General features: G+C 44.6%; 1 protein-coding gene across 1 annotated transcript in view; it reads left to right on the plus strand.

The window, feature by feature from the left end:
- Positions 1–15,421, plus strand: part of LOC143019804 (all trans-polyprenyl-diphosphate synthase PDSS1-like) — a 48,432-nt gene that overhangs the window by 29,878 nt on the left and 3,133 nt on the right. The window contains exons 4-7 of the mRNA XM_076175788.1: positions 10,554–10,692; positions 13,583–13,672; positions 13,906–14,037; positions 15,152–15,346. Coding sequence (XP_076031903.1) covers positions 10,554–10,692; positions 13,583–13,672; positions 13,906–14,037; positions 15,152–15,346 — 556 coding nt within the window. The remainder of the gene's footprint in view (positions 1–10,553; positions 10,693–13,582; positions 13,673–13,905; positions 14,038–15,151; positions 15,347–15,421) is intronic.

A 15,421-nucleotide genomic window follows, 5' to 3' on the forward strand; every position in this document is an offset into this window, starting at 1 on the left:
CCATGGTCGAGTTTTCTTAATTGAGACGACGAGGCCTAAAAATGAAATCGTAGACCCAGTCAGAATCGACGACGTTGTGCCCAACGGAAGCTGCCTCGGGCCAGCCAAAGTCGGACGAATTCTTTCCCAGCGGGTCCCCCCCCCCCCCCGCGGCCGGACCTTTGATGCCTCCGAGCCTCCTTCTCCTCCATTTCCTCCTCCTCCACCTTCTCCTTCTCCCCACGTCCTACTCCCCTCACCTTACCCCTCCTCCCCCTCCGTTTCCCCCTCCCCTCCTCCTCCTCCTCCTCCTCCTCCTCCACCTCCTCCTTCTTCTCTCCTTCTCCTCCCCCTCCCCTTTCCCCTCACCTTCCCCTTCTCCCCCTCCCCTTCCCCCTCCCCTTCCCCTTCCCATCCCCCCTCGTCCCCTCCTCCTCTTCCTCTTCTTTTCCTCTTCCTCCTCCTTCCTCCTCATTCTTTTCCTCCTCTTCCTCTTCCTTCCTCCTCATTCTTTTCCTCCTCCTCCTCCTCCTCTTCCCTCAGGCTTCTGGCTTCGGTTCTCGCTCCTCCAGACGCTGCGGCCCGCGTCCTCTTGGGTAATCCTTATCCCCCGCTCCCCAAATTACTGTGAAATGCAAATATTATAATAGAATAATGATGATAATGTATTGATATTGGTAATGATAATATAATAGTAATGATAATATAATGATAATAACATATACATATACCAAAGGCTTTTTTTCCCCTTACCAGGGAGGTAGCCAAATTCAAAAGGCATAATTCCACTCCCATTCACCACCCCTTCCTTCCTGTTTAATAATGATAATAATATAATAATAATAATTAATATAATTTATAATGATTAATGATGATGGATAAACTAATGCACTACGGGACTCTGGGAGGACCCTTTGGATCCGGCTGTGAGCGGGCGTATGGGTGGATGTTGAATGGGCGGGTGGGTGAACAGGAAGCAGGAGTGGGCGCCCGGAGCGCGCGTAATCGCGCCAACGCCGTGGAACTTGTCAGAGGCACGATCCAGGAAACTGCACCCGGCCCGTCCCTCTTCTTATTGGACGGACAGTGGCCACCAAATGTTTTGTCGCTTAACTCCCGGACCCTCCGTTGGTAGGGAAGTGGTAGGTGGCGAAGACGCTGCCCCTCTCATTTGTATATTTATATATATTTTTTTTCTTTGAAGAGGACTTCTTCGGTACCGTTAGATCAGTACGCGATGGATGGTGCTCCGTCGATTGAGAAGACGAGGAGAAATCTCATCTTCGGGCCGCGTCGTGTTTGTTTACATTCAATGACCTGGCAGTTTTGAGGGACAACGCATGAAGTTTCGCTTCCCCTTTTTTTTTTTTTTTTTTTTTAAATACAGCGTTCCAGTGACCCTTGAATAAAAAACCTTGCAAGCAGGTGGTGAAAATGAAGAGATGGCGAAGACGGTGAATTAAAAGAGAGAGAGATATTGTATACGATGGTCAAAAGGGGCGCCGCCGTAAAACGAATTTGCATTCTGAATTAGCGGTGATTGCTCTTTAGCCAGCACTCTCCCCGTATGGGATGTTGACCATATACGTTTGATGCAGTCATTAATTGATTAATTTAATGACTTTAGTGGCACCCCTGCGGATCAGAGTCGCTCACCATTCACTTTTTACTGGAGACGCAAGTCTACAAAAAAAAGGATAGTAATGATGATGAATAAATAAATAGATAAAATACGGATAACTTTTTAACTTTTGTCCCTCCGATCTGCTGCCCACCATTCCCATCGACCACAACTTCGGAGACTTCAGTTCTTCAACGTGACATTGTGCCCCAGGGATGAAAGCATTGGTTATTGCACACAAACACTAAATACTTCTCCCTCCGTTCCTCCATCCGTTAATATGTCCAGAATTTTCTCCTTGTCCGAATTTCCCCGTCCTCAACTCTGCTCGGGCGTGTCTGCCATCTGGCGGCCGAACTTGAGGCTCTCACCGACTCTGTTGCCGGCCAGATGGCTTGCTGCGGTAACGGACTCCCTCCTGGTAATGGAGAGTAATTGCTACCTCCAGTGTCACGCGCCCGCAGCCCCACCGCGCGCGGTAACGGTCCCTCGGGACCTCCCATGGGTCTCTACAGGGGAACAGTTTTGGACTCAATGGCCATCTACACGGTCAAACCCGGTTTGTCAAACAAGTGTTTGAAGTGATGTTTGACCGTGTGAATGGCGGTAATTGGTCGTTTGTTTGATACCCCCCCCATTCACACGGTCAAACATCACTTCAAACACTTGTTTGACAAACCGGGTTTGACCGTGTTGATGGCTATTTAGTTTGGGTTTCATGAATGGGGGACCGGTTGTATGTCACCGGCTTATAGAAAAAAGAGGAGAACAGTCTCCGGTTGTCATATTTGAAGTTGATAGAGATCTTGTCGCTCGAGCCGGAGATCAAGGGCCAGCCCCTCGAGGCTGCACCTTCAGGTGGAGGCGAGGGCGTTGACGGCTTTTGAAGACAGGCGGGGGGCGGAGGGGAGACGATTGTCTCTGACGCCCGTGTCACAGAACGCGGCATTGGGCTCTGAAGATAAGTGATGACGATATGGTTTAACTCACCCCCCTCCGCTATCGGAAGGCTAGGACGGTGCCCCTCACAGAGGACTTTGTAGCGTGGATTGAATGAACCATGCACCCTTGGTTCAACTTCGCCGGTGGCAGGGCTCGAACGTCCTAACCCGCTCATCCAGCGAGCTTCCTAAGGGAACAATATTATTATTACTATTTTTATCATTAATATAATGGTAATAGTGACAGTAGTAGAAGTATCAATAATAATAATGATTATTGATAATAATGATAGTAATGAAGATGAAAATGATATAGATAATAATTGAAAATAGTGACATAATAATAGTAATAACAACAACAACAACATCAACAATAATAATAATCATGGTAATAATGGTAATGCTAATGTTGATGGTGATGATGATAATGGTAATGACACTATTAATAAAGAGGGAAAGTGAAAAATAGTAATGATAGTACTAACATAAGTAGTTGTAACGTGGCAGGGAAGGATGTTTTTAACTTCATCTCGAAGCACATACGTGATGTGATGCGCCCCCGTTTCTACAGAGGTGGGAGGGGGGGAGGCACGGAGGAGGTGAATAAAATCTACTGTGGCGGAGGCGACATCGAGGACAAGAAGGGAAAGGAAGGAAGGGTCGGATCGACGTCGCGTCGGGTCGCGTCTCGCTTGGCGTCTCAACCCAAATTCGTCAAGGATTTTCGTTTTTCATTTCTCTTATTTTGTGATTTTAGTCCGGATTTTCTTCTGGTTTGGGTCTGTTGACATTGCTCTGTGTGTGTGTGTGTGTGTGTGTGTGTGTGTGTGTGTGTGTGCACGTGTGTGTGTGTGTGTGTGTGTGTGTGTGCGTGTCTACCCAGTTGAGTTTTACAGTAAAAGTCGAGCTTGTTTTACCATAATGGTGTCTTCTATTTCCCGCTAATCCGGTTCTTCTCGCTCGTTTCCGTGAACTCTGTGTGCGTGTGAGTGCGTGCGGGCGTGCGTCTTAAGTGAAAGCATTTTCCAACAATTTTCCCTTTCTCCTGAACACGATAGAGATTGATTCTTGCTCTTGGGGGCGTTACTGTGTGTGGGTGGGTGTGGGTGTGCGTGCGTGCGCGCGCGCGCGCGCTATTCACCACGGTCTTGGATCACGCTTTGGACTCGTGATCGACACCATTACCCTCCCGGATGAGAGTTCAGGGCTCGTATATGCCTCGATCTATGGAGAATGATGTGACCTTACATACGTACACGAACACCCGAACCTGTTAGTGTGTGTGTGTGTGTGTGTGTGTGTGTGTGTGTGTGTGTGTGTGTGTGTGTGTGTGTGTGTGTGTGTGAGTTAGGGACGGTATATAGAACTAAGATGCAGAAGGAAATATGACACCGGTAAGAAATGAAAGAGAGGAGATGAGAGGAAGAGGAAGGAAGAGATGAAAGAGGAGAGGAAGAGAAATGATAAAGAGAAGGAAATGGAGAGAAACAGGAAGTGGGGAAGATTGTAGGGAACCCACACATGACGTTAGCAATAAAAATAAAATCTGCAGAGGGCTCAGATCTGAATGAAATTGTCTGTCACCAGACACGATAGTTTTCCCTTTGCCTCGCCGTGCCCTGGGTCACGGGCGGATCTCCTCTCAGTCGAGTGATGGACATAGAAACGTGACCCAGTTTGGCCTGGAACGGTGCTTCGTGTAGCGCCCACATAAACATAGAATAAATAAACAAATAAATAGATAGATTAATTCTTAACGCGGGTTGCCAGCGAACCCCTTCACTACCGAGCGTGGCGCCACGGAGATGAATAAAATCCCCCCTCCTGGCGCCACCGGAAGGGACGGCAAAGTCCGTCGCCTGGCGCCAGGCACATGCGCGCGGAAGGGCGCCGCGGCCGGATGGATGACGCTGACACGGACTGCCTCAGGCAGGCCTCAGGGGAGTCTGGACCTGCTCCTCCTCCTCCTCCTCCTCCTCCTCCTCCTCCTCCTCTTTCTCCTCTTTCTCCTCTTTCTCCTCCTCCTCTTTCTCCTCATCTCCTCCTCCTCCTCTCCTTTTCCCATCCATTTCTGCCAATCCCCGATCCGGCGGCAGGGACCCGTGAACTGCCCCCCCCCCTTTTTTTTTTTTTCTCTCTCCAAAACCTGTCCTTGGCCTCGCCGCCTCCGTCACAAAGTGCACCCGGGGGGGAGGGGTGACTGACACTTGGTCACCCGACTAGGTCCAAATATTCTCTCTCAACATCAGCTGTGTTTCTTACACCATTTCACACATGGAAAACTGACAACCGGCGACTACTCCCCCCCCCCCGCCCGCTTTGAGCCGGTGACGTAGAAAAAGCACTAATACATACATCACGGGCAACAGTCGTATATTTGTGCCCATTGAGATTCTTTAGGGGAGTGGGGCTCGAGGACCGTTGCCAGCAGCTGCGGGGCTGCGGCTTTTCAGCTCACGCGAACTCGAGGTACCAATTATTATCATTCTTATGATTACTATATTATTATTATTATTATTATTACTATTATTATTTTTATTATTATTATCATTATTATTGTTACTATTATTATTCGTATTATTATTATTATTATTATCCTTCTATGCATGAGGGGACGGAGAGGGGGGTCGCCGATTTAATGAAGCGGCCTTGTTGTGGATGTGGTGTGTCTTGCGACACTGCTTATTTTCCAGGTCAGTGGACAAGATGCAGAGATGCCCCGTCATCCAGGAGGTGCCAAGATAAGAGGGTGGAAGGGAGGGGAGTGGAGTGGAGTATGTAGGGGATGGAATGGGCGGGGGTGGTGTCTATGCCTTTGTCTTTTGGCTACCTACGGTGTAAAAAGGAAAAGAGACGTTGGTATATGTATATGTATTATTATTATTATTTTATTACTAGTAATTACTATTATTAGTATTACAATTATTCCTATTGTTATTATTATTCCTATTATTTTCATTATCATTATTATTACTATTATTATTCGTATTATTATTATTCCTATTATTGTTATTGTTATCATTGTTATTACTATTATTATTCGTATTATTATTATTATTTCTATTATTATTACTATTATTCTGTAAAAGGTACAGATGGAGAGTTGATAATGGAAGAGATGGCAGTGAGGGGAAGATGGGCAGAATATTGTAGGGAGTTGCTGAATGTGAAGGAGGATAGGGAAGGAAAGATAGCTGCAGTGGGAAATGCGAAGAAAATGAGAGTGATGAGTGAGGAGAATGGAGGAGAAATAAGGAAGGATGAGGTGAAGGCAGTTGTAAAGATGATGAAAGCAGGTAAGGCACCTGGTCAGGATGGATGTCATGCAGAATGTCTGAAAAAGGGAGGTTCAGTGATGGTGGACTGGTTGGTGAGGTTATTTAATGTTTGCTGGAGAGAGGGTAGAGTACCGGAGGACTGGAGTAGTGCCTGTATAGTTCCTCTTTACAAGGGAAAAGGGGACAAGTGTGAATGTAGTAATTTCAGAGGGATTAGCCTGTTGAGTGTAGTAGGGAAGGCTTATGGGAGGATCTTAATTGAGAGGATTAGGAGAGGAACAGAAGGAGTAATTGGTGAGGAACAGTGTGGATTTAGGACGGGTAGAGGTTGTGTAGATCAGATCTTTGTGGTAAGACAGATATGTGAGAAAGCTATAGGAAAGGGGAAGGATGTTTTTTTTGGCTTTTATGGATCTGGAAAAGGCTTATGATAGGGTAGACAGAAAGGCACTGTGGGAGGTTATGCAGATTTATGGGATAGGAGGAAAGCTTTTGGGAGCTGTTAAGAGTTTTTATGAGAGTAGTAGAGCATGTGTTAGGATTAGAAATGGAGAGAGTGAGTGGTTTGAAGTAAAGGTGGGACTTCGTCAAGGATGCGTTATGTCGCCCTGGCTGTTCAACTTATACATGGATGGGGTGGTGCGAGAGGTGAATGCTAGGGTAGTGAGTCAGGGATTGGAGATGGTTAAAGAAAATGGAGAAAAGTGGGAGGTGAGCCAGCTGTTGTTTGCGGACGACACTGCGCTTGTGGCAGGGTCAGAGGAGGGATTGAGGAAGCTGGTGGCAGAGTTTGGGAGAGTATGTAATAGAAGAAAACTAAAGATAAATGTGGGTAAAAGTAAGGTGATGAGATGTACAAGGGGTGAAAGTGGCAGTAGACTGGAAGTGAACATTAAGGGAGAGCGACTGGAGGAAGTGGATAGTTTTAGATACTTGGGTGCAAGTGTAGCAGGAAAAGGTGGAGTGAAGGTGGAGGTAGAATGTAGATTGAGAGAAACGAGTAAATGCCTTGGTGGTTTAAAGAGTGTAATGAGGAATAGACATTTGGGAATGGATGCGAAGAGGAGACTGTATGAAGGAGTGATTGTGCCAACAGCACTGTATGGGGCAGAAACGTGGAACATAAGAGAAGAAGAGAGAAGGAGTTTGAATGTGTTTGAGATGAGGTGTCTGAGAAGTATGGTGGGGGTTACTAGGCTGGATAGAGTGAGAAATGAGGAGGTGAGGAGGAGAACAGGGGTGAAAAAGGATTTGGGAGATAGGGTTGATGAAAGAATATTAGGATGGTTTGGACACATGGAAAGAATGAGTGAAGAAAGACTAGTAAAAGAGGTATGGAAGGCAGATGTGGAGGGAGTGAACATGAGGGGACGTCCTAGGATGAGGTGGATGGATGGGGTGAAGGGGGCTTTGGGGAAGAGGGGAATGTCTGTTGAGGAAGGAAGGGAGAGGACGGAAGACAGAGGTGAGTGGAGAATGGTTGTATATGGATGATGTTGTGACTGCATGAGGAGGAATGGGCGGGGGGGGTGGGGGGTGGGGTAGTATGTGTGAGTAAATTTTGACGCAGCCCGAAGGGATTTCTCCCCGTCCTCTCCTTATATGCAAAGGGGGACGGAGAGGGGGGGTCGCCGATTAAATGAAGCGGCCTTGCTGTGGATGTACTGTGTCTTGCGACACTGCTTCTGACCCAGGGCGGTGGGCAGGGTGCAGGGATGACCCGTCATCCAGGAGGTGCTCAGATGAGAGGAAGGGTGGGAGGGGTGTGGAGTGTATTTAGGGATGAAATGGGTGGGAGTGTTTTTATGCCTTTCCCTTTTTGGCTACCTCCCTTGGAAGGGGGAAAAAGCCTTGGTATATGTATGTATGTATGTATGTATTATTCGTATTATTATTATTATTTCTATTATTATTATTATCATTAGTATTACTATTATTCGTATTTATTATTGTTATTATTATTATTATTATTATTAGTATTATTATTAATATTATCATCATCATCATCAATATTGCTATTATTCGTATTATTCGTGTATATTTCACCAATGCGATGGAACCTGAGGTCCAGTCTTCGCGCAACAAGGAAACCTATTCTAGACCTTCAGATATCTAGAACCAAGCGTCCCGGCCACCCTTCTCACCTCCTGTAGGAGTCGGATTCCTGTGGCGCCAGGAGCCAGAGCCTTGGCGCCGCCGCCGCTGTGCCAGGTTCATTGGTCCGGGTCTGTGCGTCAGCGCCGGTGCCAAGACGGTGAATGGTTGTTGTCAAGAAAAGGTTGTTAGAGGATGTAATGACCCGTCAAATGGCCCTCGAGAAAGACCCCTTCATTCACACCCGCCACATACCTGGCGCCGACGGAAGCTTCGCCGGATGATTGACACCTCGGCTTCTGTATGTACGTGTGTACATTGTGTGCGTATACGTGTGTACATTGTGTGCGTATACGTGTGTACATTGTGTACGTATACGTGTGTACATTGTGTGAGTATACGTGTGTACATTGTGTGCGTATACGTGTTTGTGCACGTGTACGTATACGTGTGTGCAGGTGTGTGCGTACGTATACGTGTGTACGTTGATGTACGTATACGTGTGTGCAGGTGTGTGCGTGTGTGCATACGTATACGTTTGTACGTTGGTGTACGTATACGTGTGTACGTAGGTGTGTGCGTGTGTACGTTTTTGTTGTATCTACCGTCTTGTTCCACGAATCTGTATAGAAAATGGTCCATCTCGGTAACTCTCAGATATCTTATATTTATCGATCTCACCCATGTCCTCAGATGCTTCTGTCCCGCACTTTAACTTAACTTTATTCCGATTTATTTTATTTTTATATTTCTTTTGTATTATTATTTTGTCTATGTTCGGTGTGTATATGTGTGTGTGTGTGTACATCCACGCGCGTTTGAAGTTTACGTATGAACGAGACTAGATTAATCGATGGCTTTTAAGTATTGGGACATAGGTTTAATGTACAGTTAGGTAGAAACAACATCGCCCACTGCGCAATTGCTGACTAGAACAGCGGATGCGATCGCGGGTGGCGTGCGGTCGTGCTCACCTTGTTAAACGTGGAGACGGTTAAACTATAATGACCGTCAGTTAATCACTTTTGCATCTTCACGTACCTGTGTACATTGACTCGTGCCCTCGTATTTCGTTTATCTTTGTGTACTTTTATCATATTTTTTGTTTATGTTTTGTTCGCCTGTCTGTAGCACAGACAACCGTCCAACAGACAACCGTCTAACGTGTCTTCATGGAAAGATCTGTGAGAGGACCCGAGGACCGTTGGCGACTGCTCTGGGGCTGGGGATTTGTAGTGAAGTGAAACTGGAGAATATTGAACACACTATTGACGATGAAATAATCACAGGAAGCGTACGAAATGGTGGCGATCATTAGGTGCGTTTGCTCACTACTACGTGGCGGCTTTTAGATACGAGGGGGAGGGGGAGGGGGGCTTTCTGAAGGCTGTGAATTGGGGGCGGAGGGCGGGGGGAAGTGAGGCAATTATATTTCTGGGACACTTTCACTTCACAAGAATGATAGGCAGACAATCGCAAGAATTCGATTAATGAATGAGGTTAAAAAAAAGTGGGTAATGATTGGATCCATCGGTCGGTCGGTCTCGGTCCATCCAGGGGCGGAAAGAGAGAAAATGGGGTTGCTCCGTCTGTCGCTGTCGTTGCTACCAGCCTTGGAGATTGATCTTAATGATGAGTGACAGTAATGATGATAATAATAATGATAGTAATAACAATAATGGTAATGATACCAATGGGAGTAATGATAATCATAATGATAATATAACAATGGTAGTAATATTGATAATAATAATGATAATATTATTATAAGCTACCCCGAGTCACTGGTATGTGTTTGTGGCACTGTGTGCATGCGCGCGTGTGTGTAACCATTAAATCCCGGTGTGTGTGTGTGTGTGTGCTGCACTACCATTGTACCTTAGATTGTCCTCGAGTTGGTCGGGAGTCTTCTTCTTCTTTGCGTTGCCGCCGCCAGCAGGGGTCGTTCTGTTGAAGACTGGGCGGAAGTGCAATACAGGGACCTTGGCTTTCGAGACGCCTCTCGCTCCCTCCTTCTTATTTGCTTAGCATTCATTTCGCGTTAGGGGGTGACCTGGCTGGGGGGGGGGGGGCTCCCCAGCCAGGTTAGGTCAAGGGAGGTTATGTTGACGCATTTTCTAGTCCCTTACGCATGTCGGGTAAAGAGAGTGAATCCTGTATAGGGCTGCTCAGCCGTGTAGACTGCTGCTGCTGAGCTAGTCCTACCGCTGGGGCGACTGCTAGGCTTACATCTTCCCTGTAGGTTGTGACCCAACCTCCCGAACCATCGCCAGAGGAGGACTTTAGGCCATCAGGAGTTGGTCGCCCTTCAGCCACCTGCCTTCGAGTCCTACCTCGAGATCTTGCCCCCCCCCCTCTTGTGGGGCAGGAGAGTCCCCTTGACCTCGGAACGAGTTGCGTCGTGTCCTGTGGGTGAGGCGACAACAGACGCTCTTACTCTCAACAGAGGGGGAGGGGGAGGGGGATGCCAGGAGAATAAAAAGAAAACGGCCTCGGGGGTGATGGTGATGATGATGATGACGCCTGAGGGCGAGGTGTCACACTTGCAGACGATGACGTCACAATTGCAGTCTGTGACGTCACAATTGCAGTCTGTGACGTCACAATGGCAAACTCTGACGTCACACTCTTCTGCCGCAGGTTGACGGAGGAGCAGCGGCAGGTGGCAATGATCGCCGAGATGATCCACACAGCCTCCCTCGTCCACGATGACGTCATTGACGGTTCCGATACCCGAAGGGGGAAGCCCTCCGTCAGCTTCCACTACGGGCAACGCAAGGTGAGTTCGAGTCAATGTTGTTGTCGTTGTCGAGGTTCCTCTGGGCCCAGTCGACGCGCAAGAGCGTAAAGTCGTTTGTCTGCCTGGAATGAAATATGTTTACGGCAGAAAGCCTAACGGTGGTATTCTTAAAAATATATATATTTCCTTATATAGATCTTATATAAATCTTTGGAAGGGAAAGATTTATATAAGGAAATATTTTTTAGGAATACCACCGTAAGATTCTTCCGGCAGTATTCCTAAAAAAAAAAAAATCTTTCCTTATACAAATCTTTCCCATCCAAGGATTTATGTAAGATTTATAAGGAAAGATTTTTTTTAAGAATACCACCATAAAAATCTTAAAATGGCTAGTATGTTAAAAAAAGGAACGTCTGTCGCACGCCTTTGAAACACGAAATGACTGAAAAAACATAAAGAATAAAAAAAAACAAAGAAAAACAGTTCCAGGAAGGTGAGTCAGAGGTGTAAGATGAAAGGAGGATGGGGGTGGGGGTGGGGGAGAGCTGGGTGTTGGCCTACTACTGGCACATAATTGGTTTGGTGCAATTATTTGACATTGCCATGTGATTGTCGTCGTATTGCGGGGCCGTGCGTGCGTGCGTGCGTTCACCCAATGTCTCAAGTTGTATGAAGTCTGTCTACGTTTGATGAAAGTACCACAGGCACCGACATGACTTCACGTAGCGGATTTTTTTTTCTATTTATTTATTTTTTGACGACCCAGACAGGGCGAGGTGACGTCACTCCCCCCACCCCCCACCCACACTTGTAACCTAGGGTAAGGATACAAAGGGAAGATGGGAACAGTTCTTTTCTTTATTCACAACGGTTAATTTCCTTAATCAACCCCTTGCTGTGGAGGTGTTGTATCTTGCAGCATTGTCTTTGACCTGGGCAGTGGGCAGGGATGACCCTTCATCCAGGAGGAGCCAAGACAAAAGAGACAGCAAATGGGTCTTGGATAGGTGCAGGATCGGTGGATGTAGGCTTTGGCTAACCCAACCTCGATATAAGTGGGTAAAGGGTCTTTCGGTGTATGCATGTATTACGTATCTATGTATGTATACAGTATATATATATATATATTATATATATATGTATATATATATATATATATATATATATATATATATGTATATATATATATATATATATGTATATATATATATATATATATATATATATATATATATATATATATATATATATAGTTTCATTTAGTTGGAGAGGCAGTGGTTTTCAGCAAGGGAACCATATGGATGAGGGAGGTGCTGCATAGACTGAAAACTTGCAGTAGTTAGTGGACGTCAGATGATTTCACCCATTATTTCTCGAAGTGATTCCCCTGAAAAATAGAAACAGAATTTCACAAAGAGGGAATGTATAGGTAACCAGCATCTGGAAGTGGAGCCCCAGGAGGTTGACACTCAGTCACTGGACTCTATTTTCTTCACCTTTTTCACAAAAGACTTGACAGAGCTCTGGTAACTGATCTTCTCTGACGACCAATATAAGTCAGTGATGTAGAAACTGTCCCACAGTAATAGAACACAAACAACTCAGAGTTTCTTTCCGGAGAAATCTGCGGAAGGGCCTTGAGGACTGTTGCCAGCCACAGTGGGGCTGTGGGTTTCCAATTTGGTAAGCTTGAGGCAATTGTTATTGTTTACTTGGTTTTAATTTTAATGGTTGCCACAAACTTCATGGAACAGAAAACCTGTAGCCCTGCACTGGCTGGCAAGAGTCCTCAGACCCACCCACAGATCTCATCGGGAATAAACTTGGGATTGTAGTCTGTGTTGTATTAGTGTATTTACCTAATTGTATTATACAGGCAAGGAGGAACACTTGTTGGGTCCCATCTCCACTTCTCGAATTTTCTAACATACCTAGACTCATATTGATGTACAGTTCTAAGTTTATCTATATCTTTGATTTCGTATTATCATATTTAGATTTGAACTCATGTATTGCTTGAGCTTGGGCTATATCACCTTCTAAGCTATTCCACATATACATCGATATGGAAAACTGTATTTCTTCATATCTTTTCAATATGTGGTCTTTCTTAATTTACTTCCATGACCTCTTAAAGCCCTCCCATCTTTAATCAGGAGATCTCTTCTATCAATGCAATCTATCCCCTTCAGTGACCCACTGTAATCATTCTTTCTCTTCAATTTTTCAAAGTTGGTAGACCCAGTACTTTTAGTCTTTCCTCGTATAGTTTATCTGCCAGGTTGAGGACCAATTTGGTTGCTGCCCTTTGTATTCTCTCAAATGTGGGACTGGTTCTATGTTGCTGGATCAAAATGGTAGGAGGAAGGAAGCAGTCAGTCTCTGGTTGTCTGTTTTCTGTTCATGTGAAAAAACGTAAGATACACAGCTGACATTGATGGATCTCTTGGAGTCCAGAGATAGTGTCAGCCCCTTAGGCTGCAACTGGTGATGGAGGTGAGGGGGTTGGAGGATTTTGAAAATGGACGGCTTAGCTCTCTATCTTGCAGAATAACCACTTGTAGGTACAGTAAGTCCTCCTTATATGGTAATTCCTTATGTGGTAAATTCACAGTTAAGGTATTTGGTAATTACTACCCTAGATTCTATTTATGGTAAGAAAAATCCACATATATGGTATCCGCTCGTGTTTTGGAGGTAAAGTTAGATATTTTGAAGAGGAAAGAGCAAAGAGAAGATACGTTTGTCATAAGTTGAAACTTGGGTTCGGTATATGGTAATTTCAATTTGCGGTAAGGTTTTCAGGAACGCATATGTACCGTATAATGAGGACTCACAGTACTTGCCTTTGGTCCCATTAACTTGAATCCAAAAGTCTCATTACCTTTATTTTAATTGTTCACTCAAATGCTTGCTTATCCAACAGGCAATTATGGCTGGTGACTACATTCTGTCTGTAGCAGCAACAATGTTGGCAAGGTTACGCAATGAAGACGTTGTCATAGTCCTCTCGCAGGTAAATATTGCAATGAGGTAACAGCTTCATCCAGTAAGTTGTTGTTATTTTCTCAGCTTTGTGTATATTTATTCATTACTTTAGGATAAAAAAATGTTTCCTTGTTGCATGTAAGCTGTCTTAAAGAGAAAAAAAAAAAATTGTGCCAGTCCAATTTTTAAACATTTATTTTGTATATATTACATGACCATGTAATCTAGAAATAATGTTCATGTGTAATATGTTCTTTGCAGGTACTGGCTGACCTTGTGCAGGGAGAATTTATGCAGTTAGGTTCAAAAGAAAATGAAAACGAGCGGTTTGCTCATTATCTCCAAAAGTCGTTCAAGAAGACAGCTTCATTAATGGCCTATAGTTGTAAGGCTGTAAGTTTAACTTCTTTCTTGTACACCTGATTGTTTTGAAGCAGTTGTTTAACTTGACTCACCTTATAGGTTTTATGGAGACTGCAGGATATCTGCAAGAGAGACCAGGGGCAATGGATTGATATGACTTTTTTCTTTCTTTCTTTCTTTCTTCTTCTCCATCTTCTTCTTCTTCTTCTTCTTCTTCTATCTTCTTCTGCTTCTTCTTCTTCTTCTATCTTCTTCTGCTTCTTCTTCTTCTTCTATCTTCTTCTTCTTCTTCTGTATCACATACTTGATTGTATTAACCTGTTCACTAGAACAAACTCATTCTGTCACTTATGCTATTTTTTTCTTTTTTATATAATTGAAAGGAAAGTAAAATAGAAAAGTAACTGATAATCCACACTTCTTCAGGTAGTCAGTCAATCCATCTGTAGCTTTGGCTCTTGTGCAGGATACTGATAGTGTTGAGGTGTCTGGCCCTAGCCACTAGGTTGGCCCAAAATTCTCGCAGAGAAGAGAGTTTGTATGTAGTTTGGATTGGATGATGATATTGTCTTCTGTGTAGTGCCTAGTATAGGTCTTATGGTCTCTTGCAGTCTCCTTCATTCTTATGTTCTTATGACTGCATCAGAGGCATGGGATGGCTTACCAGTACCAGGTGGTGACTTGTGTGTAGCCAAACTTAGGTAGTTCTAGTGTGTCCTGGGAGAGTCCTTTTCATGGTATATGTTTTCATAAATCCTGCATATCCATATGTTTACTTTCTTGAGTTTATAATTTATGTAAAATTCATATGTCCACATACGTTGACAGTAAAACTGACTAACCCTATCTCTATCAAGCGAGTTTCATGGAAATTAAAAGAAGAGTGTAGCAGGAGCTGCAGTAAAAGGAAAAGTCCCTCTCGGTATAGAAGGGGTTCATCATGATAGATGAAGATCCCTTTGCTTCCAAAGGGGTGCCACAGATATCACTGAAATAGTGTAGTAGTAGTAGTAGTAGTAGTAGTAGTAGTAGAATAAAAAGTCACCTTCTGTGGGACAGGTTGAAGTTTTTTTTTTTTTTTTTTTTTTTTTTTTTATCCATACCAGTCTTAATATTTACATTGTAAATTGTTTATATTACCCAGGTGGCTATCCTGTCTGGTGCCAATGAATCAGTACAGGAAGTGGCCTTCCAGTATGGGCGCAACACAGGACTAGCCTTCCAGCTTGCTGATGACTTATTCGACTTTGTAGCGTCTTCCAAGACAATGGGTAAACCAACAACGATTGACCTTAAGCTTGGCCTGGCCACTGCACCAGTGCTCTTTGCATGTGAAAAGGTAAGCCACACAAGTACAAGTAGTGGTGAATGATGCTGAAAGGTATTGCATCAATTAGATCCGATACATTGCAAA

Source organism: Oratosquilla oratoria, chromosome 38, assembly GCF_046742065.1.
Source record: "Oratosquilla oratoria isolate Oo_2021 chromosome 38, ASM4674206v1, whole genome shotgun sequence".
Taxonomy (NCBI): Eukaryota; Metazoa; Arthropoda; class Malacostraca; order Stomatopoda; family Squillidae; genus Oratosquilla; species Oratosquilla oratoria.